The sequence below is a fragment of the Hyperolius riggenbachi genome, chromosome 4 (genome assembly GCF_040937935.1).
Source record: "Hyperolius riggenbachi isolate aHypRig1 chromosome 4, aHypRig1.pri, whole genome shotgun sequence".
Taxonomy (NCBI): Eukaryota; Metazoa; Chordata; class Amphibia; order Anura; family Hyperoliidae; genus Hyperolius; species Hyperolius riggenbachi.
Genome location: NC_090649.1, coordinates 288,338,051 through 288,351,086, shown reverse-complemented (window position 1 = coordinate 288,351,086; position 13,036 = coordinate 288,338,051). Strand labels below are relative to the sequence as shown.

General features: G+C 45.3%; 1 protein-coding gene across 7 annotated transcripts in view; it reads left to right on the top strand.

Moving 5' to 3' along the window:
- TBC1D32 (TBC1 domain family member 32) overlaps positions 1-13,036 on the top strand; it is a 478,427-nt gene that overhangs the window by 397,455 nt on the left and 67,936 nt on the right. For all 7 annotated transcript variants that reach the window (XM_068231378.1, XM_068231377.1, XM_068231379.1 and 4 more), the window contains one exon: positions 10,704-10,819. In XM_068231378.1, the coding sequence (XP_068087479.1) occupies positions 10,704-10,819 (116 nt within the window). The remainder of the gene's footprint in view (positions 1-10,703; positions 10,820-13,036) is intronic.

The window sequence follows — 13,036 nt, the reverse complement described above, 5'->3', positions numbered from 1 at the left end:
ATTGGTGATACTGCAGATCACCAATAATCAGAAAATACTCTGTGTGGCTGACACCAATCGTTACACCCGTATATAACCGGGAAGGCGTCGCACTAAAGGCTGTAGATGTTCATCTACCCAATTTCCCAGGCGCTCCCCCAGAGAGCCAATCCCGGCCACAATTGGCCTGCCCTCTGGGGGAAAAGCCTGTTTATGAATCTTGGGCAGATGATGAAACACCGGGACGACAGGTGAAGAAACGGCCAGATACTCTGCTAAACGCTTAGAGATCACTCCCAAACTTTCACCCAAAGACAGAAGTGAAAGCAACTAGTTACTGAACTCCGAAGTAGGGTCACATCTCAAAGGAGAATAAGTGACCAAATCTCGGAGTTGCCTCAGTGCCTCAACACGATAGACCTCAGTATCCAATACGACCACTGCTCCCCCCTTATCAGCATTTCTAATAATGATACGTGCATTCTCTTTAAGGGAGGAGAGGGCTTGCTTTTCAGCGGAAGAGAGGTTACTGCGGAGGCTAGAGGTGTTAGTAGAGGCTAATTCAAGTAGCTCTCTCTCGATAACCTCCTGGAAAGCATCGACAGGGGGACTGCGGGCAGCTGTCGGATAAAAGGCTGGGTTGCGGACAGAAATAGGCCTGAAATCATCTTCAGAAACCAAGGGGACCGTCTCTGAGAGCAGTTGCTCTAACGACAAAAGAGACTTAGTGTCCTCAAAGTTTCTTATATCAGACAGGGCCATACCTTCATTAACCGCAATGTCCTCAGCCCCTCCGTCCGCTGTCTGCTCATCAATGAAATGATTTCTCAGGAGAACGGACCTGACAAATTTATTGACATCCAAAAGTGTAGAAACAACATCAAAATGTGATGTGGGGGCAAAGGAAAGCCCCCGTGAGAGTAATGTAATCTCCGAAGATGACAAAATGGTAGCTGACAGATTGACAACGGTATGATTGACATTATCAGATACCGAAGTCACTGAATTCTGTTTTCTTTGTTTTACACCCCCTCTTCTCGTCCGCCTCGACCCTTTTTCTTTTTGTATCTGTTGAACCTCTTGTGATGAACAGGTAAAGAGGGGATGGGCTGCTGGTTTTTTGACAACTGATTATTGGAAGGTGTAGCTGGATCTGTACCCCCAGTCGCCCCATATACATGAACTTCAGAAGCATCCGATAATTCTGACTGAGAGTCAGACGTTTCAGGTGAACTGAAAGTAACTTTCTTGGAGGGATTAGTTCTAAGTCAACGGGCGGCGGGTCTTGGTGACCGAAAAGTAGCCTCCCACCGACCTCACTCATAAACAACACCCTTCTTGTAATCATTAACATCCCGAAGATACTTGACTCGTTTGGTGTCGGTGATCAAAGACTCCAGCCTCGACACGTTGTCCAAAAGTTTTTTATTTAAGTCCTCATATTGCTGCAACGTGTCGAGCTTGGAAAGAGTCCTTTTGACCTCCGAGACCTGCAATCGCAAGTCGACCAATCGTTGTTCCTCATACACAATGATCAATTTCATTAATTTTATTGAACAATCACTCAAAATAGTATTCCACTCTATAACAAAGTTATCTGAATAAATGGTGGTGGGAACCTTCCTAATTCTCAAGCCACGCGGAATGATATTATCCGCCACATATTGCTTGAGACTGGTAAGGTCCCACCAGACCTTAGTCTCTTTCAGCATGAGGTCCTCAAGTTGTATAAAAGCAGATTTGAGTGTTGCCTTTGAGTTAGAATTAAGAGAGGCCCCCAAATGTCTTGAAAACACTGCTGCAAATTGAGAGGATAGTTCAGGATCATAGTCCAGGTCCCCAAGTGCAATTAAGTGACCGTCTGAGGAACCAGAGTTCAGTATGGGGCTGTGCCCCTGTGTAAGCATGTCAGACCCAGCCACACACACCACTGGGCCATCAGTGTGCAAAACACCCAGATTTACATTACTGGTATGAGGCACATGTCCTCCTGCATGGGGAACATGTATCACTGGGTGTGTAACAGAAGACAGAGTAGATAAACCAGTCACTATCCCCAGTTCACTGACCTTTGAATCCACTGTGGCAATTCCATGGGGTGGATCAATTGTGGCCTGCGAGTCCTGGAGATTATCATGCAGATTATCCAAAAGACCCCGCACTAACTGCACACAGTGCGGTCAAACCTCCAAGGGAAGATCCTGGGTTTCGACAGAGGAAGGTGAAGGAGGCAGGCTAGTCAGCGGCAAGAACCTGCCTGAGATGCGGCGAGGAGCAAGCGGAACGCTCCCTCCCAAAGGCAGAGTCTCCAAGGACAGCCTGCGTGAAGCTGGAAGCTTAGATCGCGCGCCCAGCTCTGACGTCATCAAGGGCGCACCGGAAATCAAAGGAGTCCGGTCAGCAACAACTTCCTCCGCCACTGGGGACCAGTGTACCCCTCCAGCAAGGAGATCCCCACCCGGCAGCAGAACAGCAGAGAAGGTGGAGGCAGAGTCCCGTCCGACACCATCCACATGAGGGGGGTCCGGAGACACGCACAGAGCAGGTACATTTTCAATGCTGGCAGCAGCTGTGGAAGATATCAGTGTTTCAGAGGACTGTATCGTTGCTGCTGCTTGTGCTGCTGCCTGTGCTGCAGCTGTTTTGTGGACCATGTCCAGATTACGCTGAACAACGTGTATGGAGGACACTGCTTTCTTGGAAGATGTAGTAGGTGGCAGCATATTAGTGGATGCATTGTCCTTAGCTGTGATGCATGAAGTCACATTGCTGCGTAAGTTTCTTTGTTCCGGTGGGGCCATGCCTAGTGGTGATGATAGCTCTATGTGTGCAATGTATCCCGTGGAGGGAGCAGAGAAAACAGCAGAAGACACAAAGTAGGTGGAACTCCGCTCACAACCTCCATCCACCGGCAGTGCAGGAAAACGGGCTGCTAAGACCTCATATACTCAATACTGTAGAAAGTGAAATCCGCACGATGTCGGTAGAATCAAGATGGCTTTATTGAATCAATACACATAACAGACTAAGATCCAACACCACATGCTGACATGTTACACGCCCTTAATCATAGCATAGGCGCAAGTGAGGAGGGGTGACCCATATATAGAGTAGAGCCACACCCGGTAACACATGCTCAAATAACCCCACCCACAAAGAGGAGTGCATATAAAACAATTGGGGGAAAAAAAGGACAAAAAGAGCCCCCAATTAATGTAATCAAATACATAAATACATAATACAAAAGTAAAAATGTAATGTAATCTTGATTCCACCGACATCGTGCGGATTTCACTTTCTACAGTATTTAGAAATCTGGCACAAAAAAAGTATGCAGTGTAAATCATAACAGCCACGTAATCCTTTACTATTAATATTCACCTTCATTATGTTCTGATTATTAAGAAAAATGATCTCCCATCATTATTTACGGAGTGAATTTCTAGCTTCTTTTTTTGTTCATGTTTTGGGTATTATTTATTCTTTCTGTTTCTATAATGCTTATAAACTATTACATTCATTCATCTTATTTGCACAAAAGGGAATCTAATCATTGCAATTATTTACAAATGCATTAGCAAGTTGCAAGTTGGTATGTAGAAACCTAAGAAGAGAGATCTTCCAAAGGCTTCCCACGTCCTCCTGGAGATTACCGCCGCTGCTCAGGACCCTCGTTAAAGCTGCTACCGCAGTCCCCTTCGTGCATGAGTGCAACCTGTACAAGTACAGCCACACCAGTGCAGTAGCTTAGAGGCGATCGTGTACAGGCACCTTCGACTTTCTGTGCAGGCACGGCTGCACTCATGCAGGCGCAGTATGGTCACACTCATACGCAGCGGGGAGTGCGGTCACGAGAGCATATTCAAGAAGCTCTTGTCTGATATAACTTATGTCGATGGTTCCTGTGATTATAACAACCTCAGGTTCATCTAAAAGACAAAAGGAGCCCAATGGTGCAGAATCGTGTGAGATTCAGGAAAGCAAATTGTTAAGGTTATATACTCACAAAGGCGAGTTGCAAATCCTTGCAGCCACTGTCAGAGCAGGCGGGAAATCCCCGCTCGGTTTCCCTGGTCTGTTGACAGGAACTGGGTGGTCACACTCCAGAAGTTCTTTAGGACAACTAAAAAACTATCACTTTTAAAAAGAGTTATGACAAGACACTTAAAACAGGGGTGGAGGCGCCCATGCATAAAAGATAGGCTAATAAGCTATGAATCTTATAAACAGAGAGGGAATCTTACCTTTCTTGAAGAATTTGGATTTATTGAAAAAAGATCTTTTATTCAAGCTTTGTGAATGAAGCCCTTTATGTGCTTGAATAAATAGACCTTTTTTCAATAAACTGGTCCAAATTCTTCAAGAGAGGTAAGATTCCCTCTCTGTTTATAAGATTAATAGCTTATTAGCCTATCTTTTATGCATTGGGCGCCTCCACCCGTTTTAAGTGTCTTGTCTGATATGTTTCGGTGGTCTGTGGCTTGCAACGGTGGTCTCCAAGAGGATGTGGAAAGGCTCTGGGAGAAGGTTAGGTAAGTATCTAATTTTTTAATCCGCTTCAGGTACTTTTTAAAGAAACTCTCAGTTTAGTGCAGATAACTGTGTCAACAATGGGGAGGTTTCCTTTCACCGCCTGTCTTTGGTGACACCTCTGAATAGGACAGGAAGTCAACAGGGTCACAAACAGCAGAGGTTTTTTACCACCTCGAGTCAATCCACTAAAATTAGATTAGTAAAATACTGTATTTGGTATTTTAGACTTTTTCCCCCCAAATTCACTAAGAATTAATCACATGGGGTAATAGTTTAGTTATTTACATGGCTTGAGTTCACTAAGCCCTGCTCGGTAATGTGTCACCAGCTGTAGAGTAGGTTAGGTAGCAAGCTGTTATTCTTCTCTCTGTATGAGCCGTTCCTGTGTCAGTTTTGTGAAGTAAAAGGCTTTCTCTGCATCCCTTTAGATGTGCATGCATGCCACCCGAGGTCTCTCTTCCAGTATAGAGATCTGCACCTCTAAAGGGATACATAAAAGCCTTTTTCAATGTGTCCTTCTCTGCAATCGTAGTTTTTTTTTTCTCATGTCCCGGTGGGGAATGCATCAGATCAAATGGGGTGGGTAGCAAGACCAGGAGGCTCTTCCTATTGGCTGTCTTCCTTGTCTATTAATCCTATTACATGCCGATTGTTAGTTACTGGCAGGTCCAGACAGGTCTTAAAGTACCAAACATCCCATTTGCTTTACCGATTGCTCTAAGCCTAGTGAATTGACATTTACAGTGGGATGCGAAAGTTTGGGCAACGTTGTTAATCGTCATGATTTTCCTGTATAAATCTTTGGTTGTTACAATAAAAAATGTCAGTTAAATATATCATATAGGAGACACACACAGTGATATTTGAGAAGTGAAATGACGTTTATCGGATTTGCAGAAAGTTTGCAATAATTGTTTAAACAAAATTAGGCAGGTGCATAAATTTGGGCACCACAAAAAATAAATGAAATCAATATTTAGTAGATCCTCCTTTTGCAGAAATTACAGCCTCTAAACGCTTCCTGTAGGTTCCAATGAGAGTCTGGATTCTGGTTGAAGGTATTTTGAACCATTACTCTTTACAAAGTATCTCTAGTTCATTCAGGTGTGATGGCTTCCGAGCATAGACAGCTCTCTTTAACTCAAACCACAGATTTTCAATTATATTTAGGTCTGGGGAATGAGATAGCCATTCCAGAACATTGTACTTGTTCCTCTGCATGAATGCCTTAGTGGATTTTGAGCAGTGTTTAGGGTCGTTGTCTTATTGAAAGATCCAGCCCCGGTGCAGCTTCAGCTTTGTGACTGATTCCTGGACATTGGTCTCCAGAATCTGCTGATATTGAATGGAATCCATGCATCCCTCAACTTTGACAAGATTGCCAGTCCCTGCACTAGCCACACTGCCCCACAGCATGATGGGACCACCACAATATTTTACTGTAGGTAGCAGAAGTTTTTCTTGAAATGCTGCGTTTTTTTTCCTCCATGCATAACGCCCCTTATTATGCCCAAATAACTCAATTTTAGTTTCAGCAGTCCACAGCACCTTATTCCAAAATGAGGCTGGCTTGTCTAAATGTGCTTTAGCATACCTCAAGCGGCTCTGTTTGTGCTGTGGGCGGGGAAAAGGCTTCCTCTGCATACAGCATCTCCTTGTGTAAAGTGTGCCGAATGGTTGAATGATGCACATTGACTCCATCTGCAGCAAGATGATGTTGTAGGTCTTTGGTGCTGATCTGTGGGTTGACTCTGACTGTTCCATTCGTCGCTTCTGTTTTTCCGAGATTTTTCTTGGTCTGCCACTTCGAGCCTTAACTTGAACTGAGCCTGTGGTCTTCCATTTCCTCAATATGTTCCTAACTGTGGAAACAGACAGCTGAAATCTCTGAGACAGCTTTCTGTAACCTTCCCCTAAACCAGAGGTAGGGAACCCATGGCTCTCGATCCAGATGGAGCTCTTTTGATGGCTACATCTGGCTCACAGACAGATCAGTAGGGGTTGATTCACTAAGCTACACTGCTCAAGCAGCACAGCTTTGTGTGGCAGCGTAAAATTTTCAAAGTAGGCACGCTACTGCTGTAGCATGCACTACTAACTTACTCGCTCCCCCCCCCCCCTTTCAAAACTAACGGCTGCTCCAATTGTCTCACTTTGGACCCTGTCAGGTCCAGTGACTTTGTAGCATGAGATCCCTGCACTTTGATTGGCCCAATAGGCTTTCTGTTTTTTTAACAAGCAGCCTATTGGGCCAAAGTGTGGGGATCTCGTCCTACAAAGTGAATCAACCCCCAAGTCAGCTAGCTAATTGTACAAGCTGTCAGTCGGTATTTCTCCTGTCTGGCTCTCAGATGTTGCTAAAACCCAAGATAAGCTGAAGACGTGACTGACACTTCTGCTGCCCGGAGGATCAACTGTGTACACGTCATCATGGCAACAGGGATCATCATGGCCTCAGGCGATCGTAGATCAGGAGATCCCGTTCAAAGAACGGGATCTCCTGGAGGGCTTCTCCTGGAGGGATCTCCTGGAGGGCTTCCCCCGTCGCCATGGCGACGGGGCGGGATGACGTCATCGACGTCGTGACATCAAGGGGGACTCCGATCCACCCCACAGCGCTGCCTAGCACTGATTGGCCAGGCAGCGCACGGGGTCTGCGGGGGGGCGGCTGCGGCGCGATGGATAGCGGCGGATCGGCGGGTAGTGGGCACTGCACGCAGCTAGCAAAGTGCTAGCTGCGTGCAGCAAAAAAAAATTTATGCAAATCGGACCAGCGGGGCCTGAGCGGTGCCTCCCGGCGGCATAGCCCGTGCTCAGCACGGGCTTACCGCCAGGGAGGTTAAATACTCTTTCTTATAACTTGATTCACCTGTGTATGTAGGTCAGGGGTCAATGACCTTACCAAGCACATTTTGAGTTCCAATAATTAGTTCTAAAGGTTTTGGAATCAATAAAATGACAACAGTGCCCAAATGTATGCACCTGCCTAATTTTATTTAAACAATTATTGCACACTTTCTGTAAATGCAATAAACTTCATTTCACTTCTCAGATATCACTGTGCGTGTCTCCTATATGATGTATTTAACTGACATTTTTTATCGTAACAACCAACAATTTATACAGGAAAATCATGACGATTAACAATGTTGCCCAAACTTTCGCATCCCACTGTATTAAAGGGGAACTTCAGCCTAAACAGACATACTGTCATTAAGTTACATTAGTTATGTTAATTCAAATAGATTGGTAATATAATCGCTTACCCACCCTGTTTTAAAAGAACAGGCAAATGTTTGTGATTTCATGGGGGCAGCCATCTTTTTCATGGGGGAGGCCATCTTTTTGGTTAAAAGGAGGTGACTGAGTATGAGACACAGTTCCAACTGTCCTGTGTCCTGTTCACCCCTCCCAGCTGCGCGCGCTAGGCTTCAAATCTCAAATTAAAAATTAAAAAAAATACATTTGCGCCAAAACAGCAGAAGGAGAACAACAACATTAGATATCTCATCATGCTTTGCACACCATCAGGGGGAAAATGCCTGCACTTTTTCTTCTGTGCACCTAAAAATGAGGCTTGGGTGAGAAAAACAAAGTTCTGATGCTGTGAAATTGTTAAGGAAATGCCAAACCTTTTCAGTGCTGCTGAGTAGATTTTTAGTCTGGAGGTTCACATTAAGATATTTACCACACAAGTCATAATTTACCTTATTAGTTGGTAATTTTACTACTCAGTAATGTGTCTAGCGAATTGGTGTTTGAGAAGATGTTCAGAAAAATCGCCTGTTTTCTGCAATACCAAATGTGGTAATGCTTAGTGACCCCCTTAAATCTGGGGGGAAATCTTTTATTGTCATCTATGCCTTTGTTGAGGAGATAACCTCTCACTCCCTGTCTTTTGTGATACCCATGAAAGAACACAAAGTAACTGAAATTCTCCTCACTGTGGACTAGAGATGGGCCGAACGGTTCGGCGGCGAACGGTTCCAGGCGAACTTTGGTGGTTCGCGTTCGACTGGACCAGGCGAACTTTTGTGGAAGTTCGTTTCGCCCCATAATGCACTATGAGGGTCAACTTTGACCCTCTGCATCACAGTGAGCAGGCACATTGTAGCCATTCAGGCTACACTAAGCCCTGGAGCCCCACCCCCCCTTATATAAGGCAGGCTCGCCGGCCATTACACTCACTCATGTGCCTGCTAGAGACAGACTAGGGGCAGCTGCTGCAGACTTGTTCTCCTAGGGACAAATTAGTTAGGTTCTTGGCTGCTTAGCTTGCTCCTGGCTGATTATTATTGCTTTTATAGCACCCCTCAACAGCTGTTTTCAGAGCTCATCCTGTACTTTTTTTTTCTGTGTGTCAAACTGACACTTTTGTTGCATGCACAGCCTTGCTAATTCATAGTGTGTGTGCCACTGCCAGCAGCCCAGCACATTCAGTGACTACCTGTGTGTGTGACAGGGAGCTGCACATTGTACTACCCAGTACTGCATATACCCAGTACCTGTTGTGTTTACTTAACCCACCTCATCACTGCATATACCTAGCTTTGTGTTGAGTGAACCCAGCTCACTGCATCTAACTACCTGTTGTGTTCAGTGAACCCACCTCACTGCATATACCTAGCTGTTGTGTTCAGTGAACCCACCTCACTGCATATAACTACCTTTACTGTTCAGTGAACCCACCTTACTGCACCTAACTACCTGTTGTGTTCAGTGAACCCAGCTCACTGCATCTAACTACCTTTACTGTTCTGTGAGCCCACCTCACTGCATCTAACTACCTTTACTGTTCAGTGAACCCACCTCACTGCATCTAACTACCTGTTGTGTTCAGTGAACCCAGCTCACTGCATCTAAGTACCTTTACTGTTCAGTGAACCCACCTCACTGCATCTAACTACCTTTACTGTTCAGTGAACCCACCTCACTGCATCTAACTACCTGTTGTGTTGAGTGAACCCACCTCACTGCATCTAAGTACCTTTACTGTTCAGTGAACCCACCTCACTGCATCTAACTACCTGTTATGTTGAGTGAACCCACATCACTGCATATAACTACCTTTAGCCCGGCGACCGGCGATATGGGCTTGAAAACCACCATGGCCTACACTCTCGCCACGGTGCACACGAGTCCAGCACGGCCGTCACTACGCAAACAGCTGTTTGCGGTGCGTTACACAGTGAGTTTGGTGTGTCAGTGTGAAGCAGAACTCTAATTACACTCCCTAATTGATGTATACACATGCAAGATGTTTGAAAGCACTTTAGGCCTGCAATTTAGCATTCAATGTGATTTCTGCCCTTAAAACGCTGCTTTGCGTCACACTCCGCCATGCCCCCCTCCAGGTGTTAGACCCCTTGAAACATCTTTTCCATCACTTTTGTGGCCAGCATAATTTTTTCTATTTTTCAAAGTTCGCATCCCCATTGAAGTCTATTGCGGTTCGCAAACTTTTCCGCGAACTGAACCTTCCGCGAAGGTTCGCGAACGGGGTTTGCGAACCTAAAATCGGAGGTTCGGCCCATCTCTACTGTGGACCCAAACAGCAATAACACTTGACTGTACTTCTAACCCTTCCTTAGGCTATCAACATGTCACAAAAAGGTTATCTTTTAGACTTTAACCACTTCACGCCAGAGGGGTTTTTACCCTAATGGACAAGAGCGATTTTCACCTTTCAGTGCTCATCTGTTTCATTTGCCAATAGCTTAATCACTACTTATCACAATGAAACGATCTATATCTTGTTTTTTTCACCACCAATTGGGCTTTTTGGGGTTTGGGGTTTGCACTACGGTTGCAGTCATGTGAGTACAAATGCACCTAGCATTTTGCAGTTGTGACAAATTCAGACAACAATGAGTTCAGAGAGATTCTGGATTTTGTTTGAAATATTCACCCACCTTGAATTCATAGTTTTACAAATTGCTCTCAAACAAGGAATAAATATGTAGTATTCTGGGTTCACATTAATTTTATAATTGCAATCCCAACCCTGCTTTTAGATTCAGAATGGCTGCAATAAATACCTTTTCATAATGGAGTACAAATATTTTTTATTACCAATTTAAGGCAAAAACTGTTTGCATTGCCACCACTGAAATTGAAATAATAGGTTTTGTATGATGATATCCTCGATAAAGCTCTATTGTGTTGATACGATTTTTTTTTGTCTTTTGCAGATACGGTTGCCATTTACAGCTTTTGCCAAGCAACAGTGAACAAGACCTCGCACATGTATTCTTGCATTGTCAGAACTTTCTTCAGCAGCAGCAAGTAGCTTGTGACTCATCGCTGAGTATCCTTTTATATGGATTCATTTGCTAAAAAAAAAAAAAAAATTGAAAAGTAAAATGCACATCTTTCTGACCTTTGCATTAGTGTGTCTCCTTGTCAGGCATTCTCAAGTTTCCCTTTATTCTTTCAAATAACTCCTAGAATGGCAGTGCTACATTACATCCATAGTGTGCATGCACATGGTCATGCTTGCATATTTGTATAGGCCCTTGCCAGGGAGAGCTTTTGAAAAGAATAAAGAAAACCTTGAGAATCAATCATGATGTAAATGCAAATTTAGATCAATCAAAAAAAACTTCCTGTCATTTTTCATTGGTCCAAGTTGAAGTTGCACAATATTTACATGAAATTTGTATTCAAGGATAAATTATTTCCACTGATTGTTCATCTCTCCTAGTCAGATGTAGAAGGGGACAATTTTAATTGGTCCTATTCCAAGCTGCATGAATGTTCATACCATTAGCAGAAAAAAATTGCATTAACTCAAAATTATCAACATTTCATAGACCATTACGTAAATTACCAATAGAATTATCCCCTCAGGCTACCTATAATAGTCCCTTGATATTCAAATGCTGGACCCTCAGCTTAAAGGATACATGAGGCTGGTGGTCAGGCACCCATTGTCGGGAGCGTTCTGCGCGTCGGAACGCTCCCGACAATGAGGGTGCGAGCGGGCTGTGCAAACACTCCCGCATGCGCAGAAGAAGCCGACCCGGCTGGGTCATGGACCATTACAGAGTGAACAGCTGACTATGGCTGACTGCACAGCTGCGCCAAGGGACTCAGAGACTACGTAGGACTGAAAGGAGCCCAGGTAAGTCAGACTTTTTTAGCTGCCTCATGTATCATTTAACTACACATAAATTTGTGTATACGCTAGCAGCTTCCTCCAGCAGCTGGAGGGTGCAGTTTGTTAGACATAAGCTGCTTTATGTACAGCTTCCCATTCCTTTTAATGGAGAAGCCATACACAAAGCAACTTTCTTTACAACACTATGGCCAGCAGAAGCAGCTGAAGCAAACTACTCCCTAGCTAATAAGCACAGCTAGGTCCCTGGCTCTGAAAGTAGAGATTTGCTTCTACCAGGTATCAGGGGAAGCAGTATCAGTCAGTTACTGTGTATATTTAATAGGGGCACCTGGTAAAATGAGCATAAGGTAATGGCGATAGTAGAATATCTATAATTATTCTGATATTCTACTATCCCCGTTAGTAATTCAAACACCAACACTCCCGTATCTACAACTAACACTAACCTCCCCCCTATATATACCCAGCACAAACCGCCAGTATCTACATAAACCCTAAAAACACGATAACTAAATGCTACACTGTAACCGAGTGCCTGAAGCCCGACATTAGCTGCCACCTATACGATAACCCAGTGCTTTAATTAACGCCCAGGCTCCTATTACCGCTACCCCATTGCTCTGCCAATAGCCGGAGTCTGCTTATACCATAGGCCAGGGGCAGTCGCGGAGCAAGGGGGGGTCGGTGTAGGACACGTGCCCCCGGGCGCTAGGTCCCCAAGGGCGCCAAACTGAGCTGCTGTGGTTTTTTTTTTTTTTTTTGGGAGGGGACCAGCGCAGAGAAGAGGGAGAGCTATGGGCACAGTGGGGAAGGGTGGACGTCTCCCCCCCCCCCCTTCCCTCACCATAGAGGGCTCTCCCTCGCTCGCTCTCCCCTTCAGAAGTAATGTTCGGGTGGCTGGCAGCGGCGGGCGGGACTTACCTCCGCCTCGCTCCAGCGCCAGAAGTTCGGGTGCCGCAGCCGCTGCTCTGGTCTGGACCAGACCAGCGTAGCGGCAAATCCATTCCGCACTGTGACGAGACGCAGGTAAGTTCCGCACGCCGCTGCCAGCCACCCGGACATTACTTCTGGAGGGGACAGCGAGGGAGGGAGAGCCCCCTAAGGTGAGGGAAGGGGGGGAGAGATGCCCCCCCTTCCTCACCGCTGCTCACAGCTCTCCCTCTTCTCTGTGCTGCTCCCCTGCTGGGGGACACACCTGACTACTTATTCTGGGGACATATACCCCTGACTACATATACTGGGCACATATACCCCCTGACTACATATACTGGGCACATATACTCCTGGCTACATATACTGGGCACATATACCCCTGGCTACATATATACTGGGCACATATACCCCCTGACTACATATACTGGGCAAATATACCCCCTGACTACATATACTGGGCACATATACCCC